We start from the raw sequence: 19260 nt of genomic DNA, 5'->3' as shown, positions 1-19260 counted from the left end.
GTGTTGCGCACAGGCATCCAGGCTGTGTGGGGACAGCCCGGGGCTGGGGGAGCAGGCAGCCTGGGTCCAGCAGATTCTATGTGGGGGCTGCACTGAACTGCTGTGGGGGCTCTGAGAACAGCCTGAAAGGACTGCAACCCCTACCCAGTCTCTCCACCCTGGGAATGAGCCTCCTCAGCTGCGACCTCACACCAGGCACGTATGGCAGGAAGTGGCCTTGGGGGCTCCTCGGACCCTGCTAAGTTGTGGGGGGCTAGGGAGTGAGGAAAGGAGGGGTCAGGAAGAGGCGTGAGCTCCCCGTCCCCCCAGGCGTGAGGGCAGGTCTTTGACAACCTGAGGCGGGGGATGAATGTGCAAGTCCCTGTCTCAGGACCAGGGCCAGTGGGAGACCCTGCAGAGGCGAGGCTCATACTTCAGCTGCCAGGGCCCTCAGGCATCCATGTTGCTTTGGATCAGGGTTTAGAAAAAGTACTTATTCTAGCCAGACCTTCTGCTACCACCCAAGTCTAAGGAAGCAGGGACTTCACCTAAGAAAGGAGGGTGGAGTAGGGAGACCCAGGGCTGACCCAGGAGATCAGGGAGGACCCAGGGCTGACCCAGAGGGTGGGGGAGAACCAGGGCTGACACAGAGGGTGGGGGGCCCAGGGCTGACCCAGAGAGTAAGGGCGGGACCCAGGGCTGACTCAGAGGGTAGGGAAGACTGCAGCTACGGTCTCTCTGGTCCTTAACACCCAGCCCTCATGGAGACACCAAGGAAGGAGTGCGTCCTGACATGTGGCCTGGTCTCCCTTGGTGGGTAGCTCCTCACCTACAGTGTAGCAAGGCCAAAGGTCATCGAGTGCTGATTGCTACTCTCCTTCCTCCAGAGGCCTGGCCCCTCTGTGAGCAATGCCCATGTGACACCGATGTCACCTGACCAGACAGAAATACTCCTGATGCCCCGTAGTGACCCTGGACCATCGTCTGTTTGGCAGGACCATCTGGTGTCTGAAGTATCACATGAGGGTACCAGATAAAACACGCTCCCAGGCACGTGTCACGGCAGCACACGACACGCCAGCACATGCCACCACATGGCAGTGCCCACCCACACACCTCAGTCCTCTGCTGAGCATTTCACTGAGGGTGTGGGGTCTGCCAAGAGCCCGGACCACGGGGGCCTAGAGCACCTCAGGTTGTGGGCATTGGGCCACTGCCTCTGGCTCCAGGCTCAAGCTCCCTGGGGAAGTGGTGGCCGTGTCTGACGAGAGACCAGGCAACAGAGAAAGGATCCATTGTCTCTCAGAGCTCCCTGCCTGAATCCCCTGACGTGCCCTGCTGTGCGGGTGAAGGGGTCACCCGGCCTGGACCCTGTCCAATAGACGTGCAGGGCGCTGTCTGCATGAGGCAGGCGCTGCTGTCCTGTGATGCCAGTGGGTGACAGCGCCAGGGCTCCAGTGCTGCTGTGTCAGGCCATCGGGGAACATCCCTGGATCGCAGGGGAGGTGGGGAGGGCTCTGCAAAGGTGGGTGATGGACAGGGAGACAGCCACACGCCTTTTGCACCTCCTTCTCAGAAAATGAGCCATGGACTCAACGCTTACAGTTTCCCAGGCAGGGGAAGCTTTTCCAGTGTGATCTCATGCAAAACCCCAACATGTGAACTCGACCGCCTTGGGCAGCTGCTCAAGGTAAGGGGCTTCTCCACCCCCGCCCCCCACTGCACACAAGGCCAGGCACTCTGAGGTCCAGCGTCTGGGACTCAAAGTCGTATGTGCCTTGGTGGGATGGCGCCTCGTCTTGCCTGTGCTGCAGTAGGAACACCTGTGTTTGTTCAGCACATTCTATTTTGTAAAATGTGGTAGAAAGAAAATAACTCCAGCAGGAAACAGAAGACCCAGCAGAACTTGCCCAAATTTAAAGATCCAAAGTCCTCATGGGGCTCAGATGTTCCCACATCCCAGGAAGAAATCCCCACCTACACGCACACACACGCATGAACCTGCACACACATATACACCCACACATACACACGTGCACCCCCGCCGCCCCGCTGTTGTCTGTGTTCTCCCCATTGAGTCCTAGCTAAACACCAGTTCCCACTGGCAGGAAGTCCAGGCCTGGGGACATGCAGAGTGGGGCTTGGCGGGTGGCGTCCAAGTCAGGAAGCCAGAGCTGGGGCCCTACAGGAACAAGGGGTTGCAACTTCAACAGGTAACCCACATAAAAAGTTATTAATGAAACCACATCCTTTTTCTCACCCCACAGCTTTGAAACCAGCGTGCACTATACAGGTGGAGCCATCTCAGCCTCAGACTCAAGGTCTATCTGGCTCCGGCTGTCACCCTGTGGTGACTCACACCCTGGCCCTAAGCAGACCGGAGATGTCATGAAGGAGTTAGGAAGGCCACACCCATGGCCAGCAGGCCCAGCCTGTGCCTCCCAGAGGCCTGCACTTCCTGCCCAGTGGGAGCAGGCGCCTAGCGTGGGCACAAACTCAGGCGTGAACGTGGTTGGGTGGGGTCCAGACCAGAGTGTGGTATTTACGTAAATCAGGGTGGAGGTCGGGTGTGCTGGCTCACACCTGTATTCTCGGCACTTTGGGAGGCCAAGGTGAGAGGACAGCTTGAACCCAGGAGTTTGAGGCTGCAGTGAGCTGTGATCACACCACTGTACTCCAGCCTGGACAAGAGTGAGACCCTCCAAAAAAAAAAAAAAAATTAATAGATGCAGCAGGCCCCGTGTGCAATGCCCTGGTCTCTATGACTGTGTTTCTCCCCACGCCCATGGGGTGTGTGTTCCCTCACACTCCCGTCCTATAAAGTGCACAGCAGCCTCTGCCCTCCTGGGGCTCCCTGAGCGCCATGGGGTGCGGCCGGGGGGAGGGGAGGCACGCGCACTAGAGAGAGAGAGCAGCCTTGTTCCCATCAATCCTCCTGCAGCCCGGCAACCAAAGGGGAGGCTTGCTCTCCTGTCAAAGCCAGGGAGTCTTGGGGAGCAGGAGTCTGAGACAAACACACTGGGATGTGTGCCCTTCCATGGGGGGAGGCCCGGTTTTTGGGGTGCAAACATGTGTCTTGGGGAGCAGGAGCCTGAGAGGCATCCGGGACAGCTCCCCCAGCTTGGGTCACACCATTTGATCCTGTAGGGGGTGGCAGAAAGCAAAAGTCCCTTGGCAACGCCCAGGTGACAGCTGATGACATCCCTGCAGGAGCGGCCCCCAGGCCACACTGGATGGGTCGTGTCTTGGTGCATCCAAGGCCCCCTGGACAGGGCAACCAACCCTCAGTCCACTGCGGTCTGCTTGTAGCCACCAGGAGGAAGGACCGGAACCCTGGACACGTGCACATGGGGACTGTGTCACCCCAGCCCTGCCCCTCATTCCATGATGACAGACGCAGGCCTTCAGGGAATCATGTCCCTGTCCATGAGTGACTCCCTGTCCCAAGACAACAGATGCAGGCCTGCGGGGAAGCACATCCCCACCCATGAGTGACTCCCTGTTCCAAGACAATGGACACAGGCCTGTGGGGAAGCAGGGCTCTGCTCATGAGTGCCCCCTGGACTACGAGTGCCCACTCGACCATGAGCTTTTCTTTCCCCTGCATTGCCTCAGACGCCGCCCAGGATTTCCAACGTCAGGAGCCTGGTCCCATGTCTCACAGCCCGGTAGGGATTCTGCTCCAGTTTAAAGAAAACCTTAATCAGATTTATTACCCCAATTATTAGAATTCCACAGCATAACTCACAGTAGCAAACTGCTGTTTCTGAGAAACAAGAGTTTTTAAAATTAAGCCTTTTATTTTCAGGTGATTGCAGGCGACAGCCGTCATGAGGGAACACGGGATGCCCACGTGCCCTCTGCCACCTCCTCCTAGGACAACCCTCAGAGAGCAGCCAGGACCACATTCGGATCCGGACTCTGAAATGACAGTCCCTTGACCAACAGCATCAATGGGGTCTTCTTACTGATCAGAATCACACAGGGGATTAACTGACCATTATTTCACAAAACTCACAAGCTCTCAAATCCTGCCCTCCTTCCCCCAACAAAGCACAGCAGTCAAGCTAGCGTGTGCATGAGACCCAGTTACTTCCTCGCTAGGACACCAGTGGATCACCACATGATCTCCCTTTCTACATTGATACCTATTTAAACAAAACATCTCAGGAGACCTACACATCTGAGTCCGGAAGCTGCTGCTTTGATGAAGCCCAGGAATTGCTACAAAGTGCAGCAATATCTCCATGGTGAGCTGGCCACTCTGCCGTCCAGGCGCGGACACTGGGGCGGGCGCCGGCTCTGTCGTCGAGGCGCTCACAGGCAGGCACACGTGAGCTCCTGGAGGACAGGGAGAGCGGCCGCCCCGCCCCAGCAGAGTACAGGACACTTCCAGCCGTGATGCTGTGGCAATAGGTGGCACCTGCCTGTGGCCCCTTCTCAGAGGATGTTTGAAATGCATGAGGCCAGATGCACAGGCACAGGGAGACACAAGCAGACATAGGCAGGCGTAGGCATCCGAGTTTTTATAACAGCGCTGTCTGTGCCTCAGCGTTGCATCCAATGATTAAACCAGCAGGGGCTGGCGGCTCCTGCAGCTGTGACGTGGGTTGAGCGCAAGTGACGCATGAGGTGTCCCCAATGGATGGCACAGGGAGTACCCATACCCACCACTGCTGGGTCTGCAGAAGCTTGTGTCAGCTGGAGGCTACTGAAAACACACAGGGTTTATTCTCCAACCAGGTTCAAACTTCCTGAACTCAAGAGACTCAGGCTGAAGACAGGACAGAGTCCCCATGGGAACCTGGGACCTCCATGCAGGGTCGCAGGTTCCTTCCTAGGAAGGAGGTTCCCGCCCTACTCCACATTTCTCCGCATCCAAATTCCTACTCTTTGGTCTCATTCCGACTGGAGAACCTGACAAAGACTGTAGGGCCGTTATCCCAGGAAACACACACACAGGCCAGCAATGAACTCAGATCCCAGTCCCTGGCAGCCCGACTGACTCTCCTACAGAGGGGTAAGGATCTCCAGGGCTGACGCTGCTCACATCTCAGCACATGCAGAAGGCTGGGCTGGAACAGTGGCCCCTATAGCCTGGTCAGGGGACCAGAGGCCCTTCCATAGCGACTTTCTTTTTGATACATGGTCTTGTTCTGTGGCCCAGGCTGGAGTGCAGTGGCACCATCACAGCTTACTGCAGTCTCGACCTCCCAGACTCAAGCAATCCTCCCACCTCAGTCTCCCAAGTAGCCAGGACTATGGATGGGCATGGGCCACCATGCCTGGCTAGTTTTTACTTTTTTTTTTTTTTTGAGACGGAGTTTCACTCTTATTACCCAGGCTGGAGTGCAATGGTGCGATCTCGGCTCACTGCAACCTCCGCCTCCTGGGTTCAGGCAATTCTCCTGCCTCAGCCTCCTGAGTAGCTGGGATTACAGGCATGCGCCACCGTGCCCAGCTAATTTTTTGTATTTTTAGTAGAGATGGGGTTTCACCATGTTGACCAGGATGGTCTCGATCTCTTGACCTCGTGATCCACCCGCCTCGGTCTCCCAAAGTGCTGGGATTACAGGTGTGAGCCACCGCGCCTGGCCGTTTTTACACTTTTTTGTAAACAGGACCAAGGCTGTTCTCAAACTTCTGGGCTAAAGTTATCCTCCTGCTTGGCCTCCCAAGTGCTGGGATTATAGGCGTGAGCCTACAGTACGCAGCCCCTGCTTTCCTCTTAAAAATCCTGCAGCTTGGCTGACAGCAGGACCCGCCTGCCTATACCCGCCTGGAGGAGCTCAGAAGCCTCAGCTCCTCAAAAGCAGCCCTTGCCAGAGTTGTGACTCCACACACGGGACCAGGAACGGGCCAAGCCCCGCAGAGGCCTTGCATCTGGGTTTCCTAAACACAGCTTCAGTTCAGCCACACACCAACGGCGCAGGTGGGTTACAACAGCCAGGAAATGCATCCATGGGACAGGAGAGACATGGAAGCCCCATGTGCTTTTGGTGGCCAGGGCTGAATTTCACAAGCAACATTAGAAATGTTTTATTCCAGCTTTTCTCTTAACGCAAAGGGTTAAAATGGAAAGCTGTGGTGTGAGGCAGTCTGCTAAACACTAGGATGAGGGCGGGGACTGACAGCTGTCCTCTCTGCTGCCACCTGTGCCACAGGAGCCTTCCCAGGGCCTCTCTGGTTTCCAGCCTCTCTTCACAGAGCCCGACAGCGCTGCTGGACTGGATGGGAGGGAGACTCATGCTGACTGCACGGAGGAGGAGCACTTTTTATAAAGATCAGATCAAGTTTCTGGAAACAAAAACACAAGATCCTAAGAGCTGCTATTTAGACTTGACGCACACTCCAGAATTTCTCAGGTGTCCACTGCCCAGTATCACCATACACCCATCCCTGGCTGGAGAGTGCACTCTTCAATGTGGAGACAGAAGGGGCAGGCAGAAGAGCCCAGGGCGCTGGGGGAGCGGGCGGGGGGGCTCCCACACATCTGGTCTGACCTGGTCGGAGACATCACAAGGGAAGGTGCGGAGACGCTGCCAATAGGGATACAGGGCCAGCTGAAGAAGACAAAGACGCCCCCTTCACCCCACACCTTCCTAGCCAGAGGGAACCAGCCAGCAGCTGGTAGCAGCTCAGTCCTGATGGCTGGAGACCTAGCCCTAGGCTCAGGCAGGCTGGGATCTGCTGCTCAGGGCCTAGAGGCAGCTCTGGGCCAGGGTGGAGGCTGGAGGCCAGTCTGCATAGGCCATCAGCTCCACCACTGGGGTGATGGCTGCTAAGAGCAAAGCAGTGGTGCCTCAGAGATGTAAGAGAACCACTCCCTGTCCCAAGGATCCCAGGTGGGGAAGGACAAGAAGCAGAGTACTCTGAGGCTACAGAGTATAGGCAACTCACTGGGGTGTGGGTGCTGGGGACTCACTGGGGTGTGGGTGTGTGGACTCAATGGTGTGTGGGTGCTGGGGACTCATTGGGGTGTGGGTGCAGGGGATGCACTAGGGAGTGGGTACTGGGGACTTGAGGTAGGTGCTGTGCTAAGCAAGCCTGAGCAAGACAGTGCTAGAGGTGGGTGAGGAGGTAGAGAAGTCAGGTCGGGAGGGGGACTCTGTCCTGGCACTGGGGCCAGCTGGGGACCCGCCAATGGAGGCGAGGGGCTCACAGCTGCTAAGATCTGTGGACACAGCTTTGTGTATTCTGAAGTCATAGAGCACAAGAGCTGGGGCCGGGGGGGAGGGGGGGTGGGATGCGGACCAACCTCGCCTGTTCAGGAGGAATGGGGCTGGTACCAGAGCCCTGTAACCCCTCAGCACCTGCAGAGACTGCATGGCTCCCTAATGGGAGTTGGGGGCCGGTGCTTCTCGTTCCGTATTTCCCTGCACTCTGGAAACTCCTGCATCACTTGTCTTGGGCCTTTCACTGCCTCCTCCATTCCTCGGGCCACCAGAGGCAGGCTGGGGTCCTTTCCTTTCTCAACCTCCACGACCAGCGTCTAGCACAGGACATACACCCACCAGGACGCTGGGATAGAGGGCTCCCTTCTGCCTCTGGGCGGGTGGGCCCTGCAGCAGCTCTAAGCCTCAGTGCCTTGGAGGGAATCGTAAACTGCTGGGCAAAAGCAGGCCTCCTGACCCCAAAGCTGGTCTCCCTGGGTCTCCAGATCCCAGATGCCCTGACCCCCGTCACCTCCCAGATGCTGCCAAGGCTTCTGGGTGACATTTACCCTTATCCAGGGTAGTGATACAGGCCCCCAACGAACAGCTGCTTTGTAACCACACGTAGGGCCAGGCGGCTCTAATTTGAGTTAAGTATGTGGACTCTAAGGATTCTCGACACTCCGTTACTACTGGGCCAATTGAGGCGTGGAGCCTGGCTGCATCCTGCATCGCTGAAGAGCTCATGTGGGGCTACCGCTCTGGCTGCTGGGCACGTGACTGGCAGGCAAGGGTCACGCACAGCTGTGCTTCTTTGTTGCCAGAGGCTGTGCTGCAGCTCCCTGCCAGGCCCATGTCCTTCCTAGCTGTGAAAACATGAGCCTGCCTTGGCTTCTCCTGTGGAAGCCACAGCTAACTAGCAGCTGGAGGCAGCATTGTTTCTAAGGGAAGGCAGCTCCTGCAGGCCAGGGGCAGCACGACAAGGGCTGAGCCGCCGCTAAGCACAGGGGCGGTTAATACACAGAGCTCACTTCTCAACCACTTGCAGGAAGTCAGCTCACAGCTGCTCCCAGTTCTTCAATGCTGATCCCACCACCGTACTGACAATCAGATCATTAATGTCTGAAAAACATATGGGAAAAGTGCAAAGACATCCATGCCCTCTGTTGCTGCGGCTCGGAAGCCTGGGCAGAAGGTGAGGTTCCCGCAGCGCCGGAAAGGGCCTTGCATGCTCCCGGAAGAAGGAACCAAGCCATTCCGCACATGCGGATTTTCAAGCGTGCTGCCCACTTCACCAGGCAGCCTCTGGGCTTCATTCTGCCCGTGTGGCCGGTTTGCTCTGTGTTGTCGGGAAAATGCCAGCGCTTTTCGTATAAACTGAAAACACCAAAACTATATTCTCAACTGAGGCCCTCCCCTACCTTCTCACCCCAGGGTCTCCTGGGTGCGGAGTTACAGCTCAGGCCGTGCAGGAGCCTGGAAGATGTTTGAGCTACGGGGAAAAAAAATCAAGACATGTTACCGGCTCTAAAATGAGGAAATGGCAGAATCAAAATTCAATGTCCATAAGCTGTACCAATTTGTCAGTTTCGTTAGTTGTTACATAGTTTAAAACACTCACATTTGGGATGTGAGTGTTAGATAGGTTAGGTTTTCCTCACTTTGCCACAACTCAGTGAACACAACCAATTCCTAAAAACCACACTGTCAATGAGATGAGTTATTCAGAACCAAATGACTGAAGCAACGTCTTGCCGTCTCTGCAGCTGTGAGGCCAAGCAAAAGGCTAGGTGGACGCCTGGTCCCAGACCCTGGCTGTGTGCACAGCCGCTCTGAGGATGCTCCAGGACGCAGCACAGGACCAGCACGGGCCGTCTCCTGCCCGGGTCACAGAAGAGGAAAGACTGGCACCAAAGCCGTCTGCGCTCTCCACCCAAACCCGGGCGATGTTGCACAGGCCTGCGCTGAGCCTCTGGAAGGAGCGGTCGGCCTGCTGCGCCGTCCTCAGGAAGACTTCCGAGGAAAGGTAACCCAGTTGTTTTCACTGCAAGTCTTTTCTTTAGTTGACACCGCTTCTCACTAGCGTCCGCCGAGCCAGTGGGGGCCGCCTCACCCCAGGCAAGGAAGCGGGCTTCCTCTCCCCAAGCAAAGGCAAAGGGAGGAGCGAGGCGGCACTGCGGGTGGCACGGGCCCTCCCCGGGGAGGGGCGCTCAGGGTCACCTGGCGGCTCCAGACCTCCCGGGATCCACACAGCTCGAGTCTCCCCGGTGGCTGCCTCGCGGCTGGGGACCCTGGCCGCTCCCACAGCGTCCACAGGGCCTGGACCCCCATCCTGCCTCCCGCGGCCGGGTCTCGCGTCCTCAGGAGAGTGGGAGGAGAGGGGTTGTCCAGGGCCTGCCCGTGCTCTGCAGGGAGGAACGGGGTCTGCAACAACGCTCGGACGCCCAGGCCTCCCGCGGGAGCGCCCACCTGCCGCCGCGGGGCGGGCCCCTCTCCCATCTCCTCCCGTCCCCGTAGGCCGGGTCCGGGCCACGGCCCCGCGCACTGACCTCTGCCCCGGCTGTCAGGTCCCGCGGGCACGGACGGCGCCGGGGCAGGGATGCAGCCGCAGTGCGCACCGCCCAGACCGTGCCTCCAGCAGCCCCCGCAGCGCCCGCACACCGCGCATGCCCAGCCGGCCCGGCGCGGTTGGAACCAGATCCAGCCGGCTGGACGGTGACGCCACCGCGCGCTGCAGAGGCAGGACCTCGGCGCGGGGAGGGCGGGGCTTCGGCGGGGGGAGGGTCAGGGGACCCCGCTGCCGCCCCTGGCCCCTCCCACGAGGCTGCTCTGGCCGCCAGGGCTTCCGGTCCAGCTGCACAAGCTGCGTGGCTCTCGGCAGCTCCCGAACGCGCAGGGAGCACCCCTCTCCCACCACCCCCCACGCAGCGCCCCTGCCCCTGGCACGTGCTTGCCTCTGACCGCCCCCATCGTCCCCCTACTTCCCCATCTCCCCCAATCTGCCCCCATTGCCCCATCTCCCCCAGTCTGTCCCCATCTCTCCCCCAATCTGACTCCATGTCCCTCCATCTCCCAGGATCTGCCCCATCATAGCTTCATCTTCCCAATCTTCTATCTCCCCCAATTTGCCCCATCTCCCCCAGTCTGCCATCTCCCCAATCTGCCCCTTTCCCAAACTGACTCCATGTGCCCCATGTCCCCCAGTCTGCCCCATCTCACCCAATCTGCCATCTCCCCAATCTGCCCCTCTCTTCCCCAGTGTGACTCCATGTCCTCCTGTCTCTCCCACTCTGCCATTTCCCCCAGTCTGCCATCTCCCCAATCTGCACCTTTCCCAAACTGACTCCATGTGCCCCATGTCCCCCAGTCTGCCCCATCTCACCCAATCTGCCATCTCCCCAATCTGCCCCTCTCTTCCCCAGTGTGACTCCATGTCCTCCCGTCTCTCCCACTCTGCCATTTCCCCCAGTCTGCCATCTCCCCAATCTGCCCCATCTCTCCCCCAATCTGACTCCATGTCCCCCCACCTCCCCCAGTCTGCCCCTATCTCCCTTGCCCAGGCCCTGCAGGCAGAGGCCCCGCTCCCCCAGGCAGCCACATGTCCAGCAAAGGGGAGGTGCCCCATACCTGCTGGCTGAATACATGCATAAGTCACCGCAGCCTTTTCGTCACCACACAGAAGGCATCTAGATGTCTTCCAGTTTGCATGTTCCCTGCCCTGGGACTAAGACTGCAGATCAATGTTTTTGCTTATTTTTGGAGATAGGGTCTTGCCCTGTTGCCCAGGCCAGAGTGGAGTGGCACTATCATAGCTTACTGCAGCCTTAACCTCCTAGGCTCAAGTGATTCTCTCACCTCCGCCTCCCAAGCAGCTGGAACTACAGGAGTGCACCATCATGTTCAGCTAATTTTTTAACCCTTTGTAGAGATGGGGTCTCACCATGTTGCCTAGGCTGGTCACCAACTCCTGGGCCCAAGTGATCCTCCTATCTCAGCCTCCCAAAGTGCTGGGATTACTGGCGCACCACCCAGCCTAATTTTTAATGTTTTTGTAGAGATGGGGTCTCACTATGTTGCCTGGCATAGGAGGCTGGAACTCCTAGGCTCTTGCCATTCTCCTGCCTCAGCTTCCCAAAGCATTGGGATTACAAGTGTGTGCCTTGGTGCCTGCGCTGCAGATCAATTATATGGAGCAAGGAAGCCGCACTGGCTATCCTAGCACAGTCAGCCTGGAGGTTGGGCAGGTTCCACGAGGAGGAGGGGCTTAGACTCCCTCCCTGCATCAGCAGGGGCCTCAGGGCCCGGGACACACTGTGCTCTGGCTTCAGGGCCTGCTCTGGAGGCCACCCCCGCCTGGGGAGAGGGTGTGGGCACCCCAGTCCCCCACTGGATAAGGATCTGCTAGGCAGGAGCCAGGCCTGGGGCTGGCCGTGTTTTCCCTGCGGCCGTTTCACCACCTCTGGGCGTGACCCCACCTGGCAGCAGGGAAGGCAAGGCCGGACTGGAGGCCTCCAGGAGCTAGTGGACACAAGGAGGCTAGGAAGGGACAGCCCTGCCCATGGCCCCTGCACTGTGGTGTTCCTGTTTAGTGGCTGTGCCACTGGCATCTACAACCCCCTTTCACAGAGAAGGATACAAGCTCAGTCACTGCTTTCACAGGAGGTACTCAATTCTGGGCCTTCTGAGCCCCAGTGGCCTTGTATGCTGACTCCCCAGCATGTCCCCAGCATGAATGCGCCAGCCCACACAGCCACCCGCCTCCATGAATGCGCCAACCCATGCAACCACCCACCTCCACAAATGCACCAACCTACACAGCCACCTGTCTCTAGGAATACGCCAACCCTGTGCATCCACCCATCTCTAGGAACGCACCAACCCACACAGCTATTCGCCTTGATGAATGTGCCAATCCTCACAGCTGCTCCCTCCAGGAACACACCAACCCACACAGCTGCCCCCTCCACATAAATGCCCACCTGCACAGCCGCCCCCTGCATGAACACGCCAACCTGCACAGCTGTCCCCTGCACAAACACGCTCACCCACACAGCTGCCCCTTCCACACCTGAGCCCAGGGACCAGGTTTCTTACCCGTGTAGTTCTGTGCCGGTGGCTCTGGGCTACTTTCGGAGACAAGGACAAAGGAGGAGGGGGAGAAGCTGGCCTGTGAGGGTTGGTGTGTTCGTGGAGGGGGCGGACGTGCGGGTGGACGTGTTGGTGCAGGGGGCAGACCTGTGGGTGGGTGTGTTCCTGGGGGGGCAGATGTGCGAGTTGGCGTGTTCGTGCAGGAGGCGCAGTCCCCAGGGCTGGGCTACCAGCCCCACAGGGAGGGGCAAGTGGTGCTGGCTGAGGACCTGTGGCCACAAGGGCTTCATCCACTCCATCTCAGCTCCCAACCACCCTGCTCTTTAAACTTCACAGGGGGGTAAACTGATCCCAGCAAAGGTGGACATGGGCCAGCTGCTGTGCCTTCCTAGGCTCTGTCCAGTGACTCACTTGTGGGGCTGTGCTGTCCCCCGATCCATGAAGCCACACACAGGCTTGAGGCGTTGGGCAGATGTGACTCTCCCTGACAGGTGTCACCGTGCCTGCTTTCCCGCAGCCCACACCCCTGGGCCCCAACACAGAGCAGCAGGTGCAGGGCTGCTTACTGCACCCTGCATATAACCACCTCCACAAATGTGCCAGCCCACGCATCCACCCGCCTCCACGAAGGCACCAGCCCACTATGCACCCAGGCTCAGCTAAGGGCCCCTTGTACCTATTACAGTCTCAAGGGTGGAGTAGCCAGGGTGGGGCCAGGAGGGAACCTCCCACCACCTGAACATGGCCTTGGCTTGAAGCAGCAGTGGCCAGTGGTCCACAATGAGACCCTAGAGCCCCCTCCCGCAGCAGCTCGGCAGGTCCTGGTCAGGAGGAGGGGGACAAGAGGGAAGGAAGGCACCCCAGATATCGGGTGAGCTGCTTCTGTGTATGGGATGCTGTTCTACATGCTGCGTATCCAGCACAGAACAAGACAAAGACGCATGCCCAAGGCTACGCTGAGGCTGCAGTACTGAGGAGAAAAATGAAAGGTAGGCTTAGCTTCTGAAATTTAAAATGGTTGATGAGGAAGGAGGTCAGGGAAACAGTGCCACAGGCAGCACCTGGGCAGAGACCTGTAGGGAGGGCACAGTGGTCCAGGCAGAGGCATGGCCAGCAAGCACCACCCAGGAAGGGGCCGAGGGTATGGGGTGGCTGTGGGGATGTGCCGAGGGGATGAGAGCAACATGGTCACCAAACCTTCCCCAGGTTATAAGAAGTAGCTTTCGAAACCAGGTACCCTGAGAGCATCTGGAGCCTTCTGAATCATTCAAGAAAGATGTAACTATGTCCAACACATTCTTTTAATTGGCCATCCTGCTCTGGTGGTCAGCAGGCCCCACTTCCCAGACATACCACGCCCCAGAGAATGCAGGGTAAATGGACATCAGATCCAGAGACCTGCTCCTGGCCCAGGGGGCTGTCCTAATACATCCCTTGCACTCGGCCCACCTGGAAATAGTCTCTGAGATGGAACCTGGGACCAGGGGCAAAGCCCCCACAGGTAGGTCTGCTGTTGGCCAGAGCAGAGGAGGTGCCATGGAAGGACTCAGCGAGGCTCCCATCTGCCAACTCACTTCTGTGGCATCACAAGAATCCACTGCGGGGGTGTGAGGGCGGGGAGGCCCTGGAAAGCAGAGGCCCCAGCCCTCAGAGCCCACAGCCACCAGTGCACACCACCAGGCATCCCCAGGTGACAGTGGTGCCGCTGGGCTGCTAAAGTCCACCCATGAGAGGCAGGGTCAGGAAAACCACACCAGCAGGTCCCTGAGAGAAAACACTGGTGGGAGTTGCCAAGCGCAATGTCAGGGTGCTACATGTGCGTAGGCAGTGCCTCTGCCCCAAGCATCCTTCCTCCAATCAGTTTGCCCAATCACACTGTTTGCCTGACCAATCCCATATGCTCCTCACCACCCTGCTGGGACACCCCCTCTCCAGGAAACCTGTGCGCCTGCAGTGCCAGCATGGGCCATGGAGAGTCTCGGCAAGTCCATTACACACGGAAAGAAGAGTTACCACTAACTCAATACGAGGGAACACAGCCCAACTCAGTCCATGAAGCTAGTATAACCCTGATACCAAAACCAGATTAAAAACCAAACTACAGAGTAATATCCCTTATCAATATAGATGCCAACATCCTACTCAGCAGCATGTAAAAAGAATCACATACCATGACCAAGCAGAGTTCACTCCAGAGGCAGAAGGCTGGCTCAGTATTTAAAAATCCATCAGTATAATCCAGCCTATCAACAGGCTACAGAAGAAATACCACTTGGTTACAACAATGGATGCAGAGGGGCATCTGGCAAAGGAAGGCCAGAGGGACGTCAAGACCCATGTGTGGTGAACACCCAGCAAATCGGTAACGGAGGTGCCTCCTGAGTGAGGTGAAGAGCATCCAGACGCCCCTCTGAGGCCAGGAGCAGGGCAAGCGTGTCCACCCTCCCCACAGCTGCCCAACATCAGGCTGGCCAGTGCAACAGGGAGGGAAAAGGAGCAGAGAGGAAGAAATACAACTCTCTGTATTTGCAAGTGGCATGACACTGGATGCAGGAAATCTCAGAATCCACAAAATAATTCCTGGGACTGTGAGTAAGGTCAGCACAGTGCAGGACCCATAGGTAGGAGTCAGGGTGCTAGCAGCAGACCCGCAGACACTGACCTTCCCATGCACCACCGATGACTGCTCAGCAAAAAGGAAATGCTTAGTGGTAACTCTTACAGAAACCTGTACGGGACTTAAACGCTGAAAACCACAAAACACTGATGGAAGAAACTTTGAAGAATCAAAGTAAATGGAGAGACACATTGTGTTCATGGACGCAATAGACAGCATAGTGAAGATATAAATTCTCCCAAAATTGAGGTATAGGTTTAATACAGCTCTTACCACAAATCCCAGGATTTTTTATTTTTTGGTAGGTACAGACAAGATTATTCTAAAATATAGGTGGAAAACCAAAGCAACAAGGATAGCTAAAGCAGTGCCGAAAAAGGATAACTGGAAGGCACTGCGTGCCTGATTTTGGGACACTGGACAGCTGCAGCACAGCACAGGCAGTGGGAGACACACAGAGGAACAGAGAACAGTGAACCCAGGAGGTGCCCCATGTTCCAATGTGACTTCCTCAAGCTTTTATTTTAGGGTCAGCGTTTCCTGTGCAGGTTTGTTCTATAGGTAAACCTGTGTCATAGGGGTTTGTGATACAGATTATGTCATCACTCAGGTACTAAGCCTAGTACCCATGAGTTATTTTTTGGTTCCTCTCCCTCCTCCCACCTCCGCCCTCAAGTTCACTCCTGTGTCTGTTGTTCCCCTCTTTGTGTCCATGTGTTCTCATCATTCAGTTCTGGTTTTTCTGTTCCTGCCTTAGTTTGCTAAGAACAATGGCCTCCAGCTCTGTCCGTGTTCCCACAAGACACGATCTCATTCTTTTTTATGGTTGCATAGTATTCCATGGTGTATGTACCACATTTTCTTTATCCATTCTGCCACTAGTGGGCATTTAGGCTGATGTCACGTCTTTGCCACTGTGAACAGTGCTGCAGTGCACATTTATGTGCATGTGTCTTGTATCTTTATGGCAGAGTGATTTTTATTCCTCTGGGTATAAGCCCAGTAATGGAACAATCTGATTTCTGACAAAGTTTGTAAAGGCAATTCCATGGAGACAGAAATCTTTTCAACAAATGGTGCTGGAACAATGGGACATCTACAGAAAAACAATAAACCTTGAACCAAAGAAGATTTACAGATGGCAAATAGGCATGAGGACCAGAATGGCACATCCTTCGATGCAAGGGAGTGTCAATGAAAACAGCAGTGAGGTGGCACCACACACCTGTCACAATGGCCCAAATCCAGACACTGACATCACCAAACACAGGTGAGGATATGGAGCAACAGGAACTCACTCACCACAGCAAAATGGCGCAGCCACTTTGGAAGTCAGTTGGTGGTTTCTTACAAAAGTAGGCAAAATCCTGCCACAGGATTCAGCAAATGTGCCCTTTGGCATTTACACATGAGCTGAAAACTTAGGTTCACACAAAAACCTGCACACAGATATTTCGAGCAGCTTTATTGATAACTGCCACAGACTAGAAGCGACCAGGATGCCGTTCAGTAGGTGAGTGGATAACTGTAGTCTGTCCAGACACTGGTATATTACTCAGCACTAAAAAGAAAGGTTCTGGCATGCCATGAAAAGACATGAGAAAGTAACAGTAAACTGCTAAGTGAAAGGCACCGGCTGAACAGGCTGCACACTGTGGGATCCCACCGCCTGACATTCTGCAACACATAGCCACATGGAGACAGGAAGGGGGTCAGTAGTGGTCAGTGTGGTCAGGAGGGACTGATGAATGAACGGCACACAGGGCCCTCTTGGGGCAGCAAAACAGTGGGTGCACAGGGGATATTCATTTATCAAAACCCACAGGACGTGCTGCACCAAGAGGGACCCTCTTGTAAACTGCAGACTTTGGGTGATCATGGTGTGCCCGTGAAGGTCACCATCGTAACAAATGCACCACTTGGGGTGGAGGGTGTTGATAATGGGGGAGGCCGTGCATGTGTGTCGGGGTGTGTGCATGCAAACTCTATCATCTGCTCAATTTTGCTGTGAACCTAATAGTGCTCTAAAAAAAAAAACAGGCTGGGTATGGTGGCACACACTTATATTCCCAGCTGTTGGGAGGCTGAGGTGGGAGGATTGCTTGAGGCCAGGAGTTCGAGACCAGCCTAGGCAACATAGTGAGACCTGCATCTCTGCAAAAAAAACTTTAAACGTTAGACAAGCATGGTGGCACGCACCTGTACTCCCAGCTACCCAGGAAGCTGAGGAGTGAGGATTGCTTGAGCGTGGGAGTTTAAGGCTACAGAGAGCTATGATTGCACCAGTGCACTCCATCCTGCAAAACAAAATAACCTAAACCTCACAATGAACTCAAATGGATCATCCATTCAAACATCAAATGTAAAACTATAAAGCTTTAATAAGAAAACGTAGGAGAAAATCTTTGGGACCTGGGAGTCATTGAAGAATTCTTAGCCATGAAACCAAAAGCAAATCCTTAAAATGAAAAAGGAAAATAAAAAATCGATAAATCAGACTTTACCAAAATTAAAAAGAAAAAAAAACTTTTCTCTGCAAAACCCTCATTAAGAGGATGTAAAAAGATAAGCTATGGACGAAGACAAAATATTTACAAACCACACACACACAAAAGTCTTTCGTCTGGAACACATAAACATCGAGAAGACGCAGCTCAGAGCAGGGCTGAGAGGATGAGCAATGGCAGATGTGCCAGCTGCAACCGTGCTCTGTATGTGAGTGGCTGCTGCTTGCCAGGTCCCCAGCTGACAGTGCCATTCGGGGTCAACCTGAAGTCGGAACGCTGGGCCGTACACTTAAGACCCATCCTGGGCATCTCCCACATTCCTTGTGGGAACAGCTGCTTCTACAGAATGTGGAAAAGGCCCAGGCAGGAAGCCGGGTGGATGGAATTTGGGAAGGACTGGAGAGACTGCAGGGGAGGGAGGGAGGCCCCTGCACAAGGTGGTGGCCACACTCCAGGGAAGAAGACTTGGGTTCTGTTCAGGCCATCCACAATTCCTTACTGACATTTCTGGGGCTCCGAACAACACCAAGTTTTATTAATATGTTCACAGAGTGTAGACTCACTTATGCTAAGTCTCACTCTCTCATTTTATCATCTCTAATGTCAGGGTATGCCTTATAATCAACAGACCACAAACAAGGTCACAAGCCACATTCACAAGAACTAGGAAGTTAACTGTAAAATATTCCTTGTCGGCTGGGTGCAGTGGCTCACGCCTGTAATCCCAGCACTTTGGGAGGCCAAGGCAGGTGGATCACAAGGTCAGGAGTTTGAGGCCAGCCTGGCCAATATGGTGAAACCTTGTCTCTACTAAAAATATAAAAATTAGCCTGCATGGTGGCAGGCACCTGTAGTCCCAGCTACTTGGGAGCCTGAGACAGGAGAATCGCTTGAACCCGGGAGGCCAGGGTTGCAGTGAGCCAAGATTGAGCCACTGCACTCCAGCGTGGGTGACAGAGCTAGATTCCATCTCAATAATAATAATAATAACAATTCCTTGTCCTTGATCAGTGTGGCACACAGGATCAGACTCACCCCGCAAACACAATCACTAGAGAAGGTACACCTCCAAGGGAAATGCCAGTTTGCCTTTCCCACCACCCCCGCCCACCCTGGGAAAGCCCAAATGCAAACAGACCCAGGCCAGGTGATATCTCTCCAGCTCTTGACCAGCAGCCCTGGATCCCTGGGTGGGGTGCAGCTGACCTTCCCGACCGCCACTCACAATAACCAAGAAAGCTGCCCACCGCCTGAACGTGGCAGGGGAAGGGTGGTCCCAACGTCTCCATAAGACCCCAGCTGCATCACAGGAGCCTCGGCAGCATGGTGGGCTGCAGAGTGTGGTGCATAACTAGGGCACCCATCTCCCCCAAAACACACACACACACACACACCACACACGGCACACACAGCCACAAAAGCAAAGCCGTAGGCCAGGACCACACCACTGCCCTCAAATGCCCTCACCAGTCACGCAGGGGATGCCACATCCACATGACTTCAAACATCAACACTAGACTAGGATGCAGCCGGGATGCTGAGTCAGGGCCACACACCTCCTACACCCCTATCTGTGCCTCCCATCTCTCCCCCCATCAACCAAGTCTTGTACAGGGGCTGGCCGGGACCCTTGGGTACACAGCTGCAGCCTCTGGAAGGCATTTGCACCCCCAGCTAGGAGAACTTATTGTGGTTCAGGTGGAGGGTGGCTCTCTGATGATCTTCCCAGGGCACACATGAGCTTTCTGCTTCTCCCTGATGAGGCTGGCCTGCTTGGTTGGGAAGTCCCTACAGATAAGGCAATCTGCGGTGACCTGAGAGCTCAGTAGCTTAGAGGAAGCCAACCTCTAGCACTCCCTGGCCAGAGCAACCACGGAACCTGGCAGGGACCCGACAGGGTCCTGGCAGACTCTGA

General features: G+C 55.8%; 1 protein-coding gene across 14 annotated transcripts in view; it reads right to left on the bottom strand.

The window, feature by feature from the left end:
* Window positions 1-19260, bottom strand: part of CHLSN (cholesin) — a 124415-nt gene that overhangs the window by 13314 nt on the left and 91841 nt on the right. For 2 of the 14 annotated variants that reach the window (XM_078364249.1, XM_078364250.1), the window contains exons 1-2: window positions 9683-9805; window positions 8555-8625 (exon numbers count right to left, since the gene is read on the bottom strand). The exons of 9 other annotated variants lie outside the window; for them this stretch is intronic. Coding sequence is in view for 2 of the 5 variants with exons in the window: in XM_078364219.1 (XP_078220345.1) it covers window positions 9683-10150 (468 nt within the window). In the remaining 3 variants the exon portion in view is untranslated. 3 more of the 14 variants (XM_078364219.1, XM_054251401.2, XM_078364245.1) reach the window with 2 other exon arrangements.

The sequence above is a fragment of the Callithrix jacchus genome, chromosome 2 (assembly GCF_049354715.1).
Source record: "Callithrix jacchus isolate 240 chromosome 2, calJac240_pri, whole genome shotgun sequence".
NCBI classification, from domain to species: domain Eukaryota; kingdom Metazoa; phylum Chordata; class Mammalia; order Primates; family Cebidae; genus Callithrix; species Callithrix jacchus.
The sequence above is the reverse complement of the archived record's forward strand: the minus strand, read 5'-3'. Positions and strand labels throughout refer to the sequence as shown.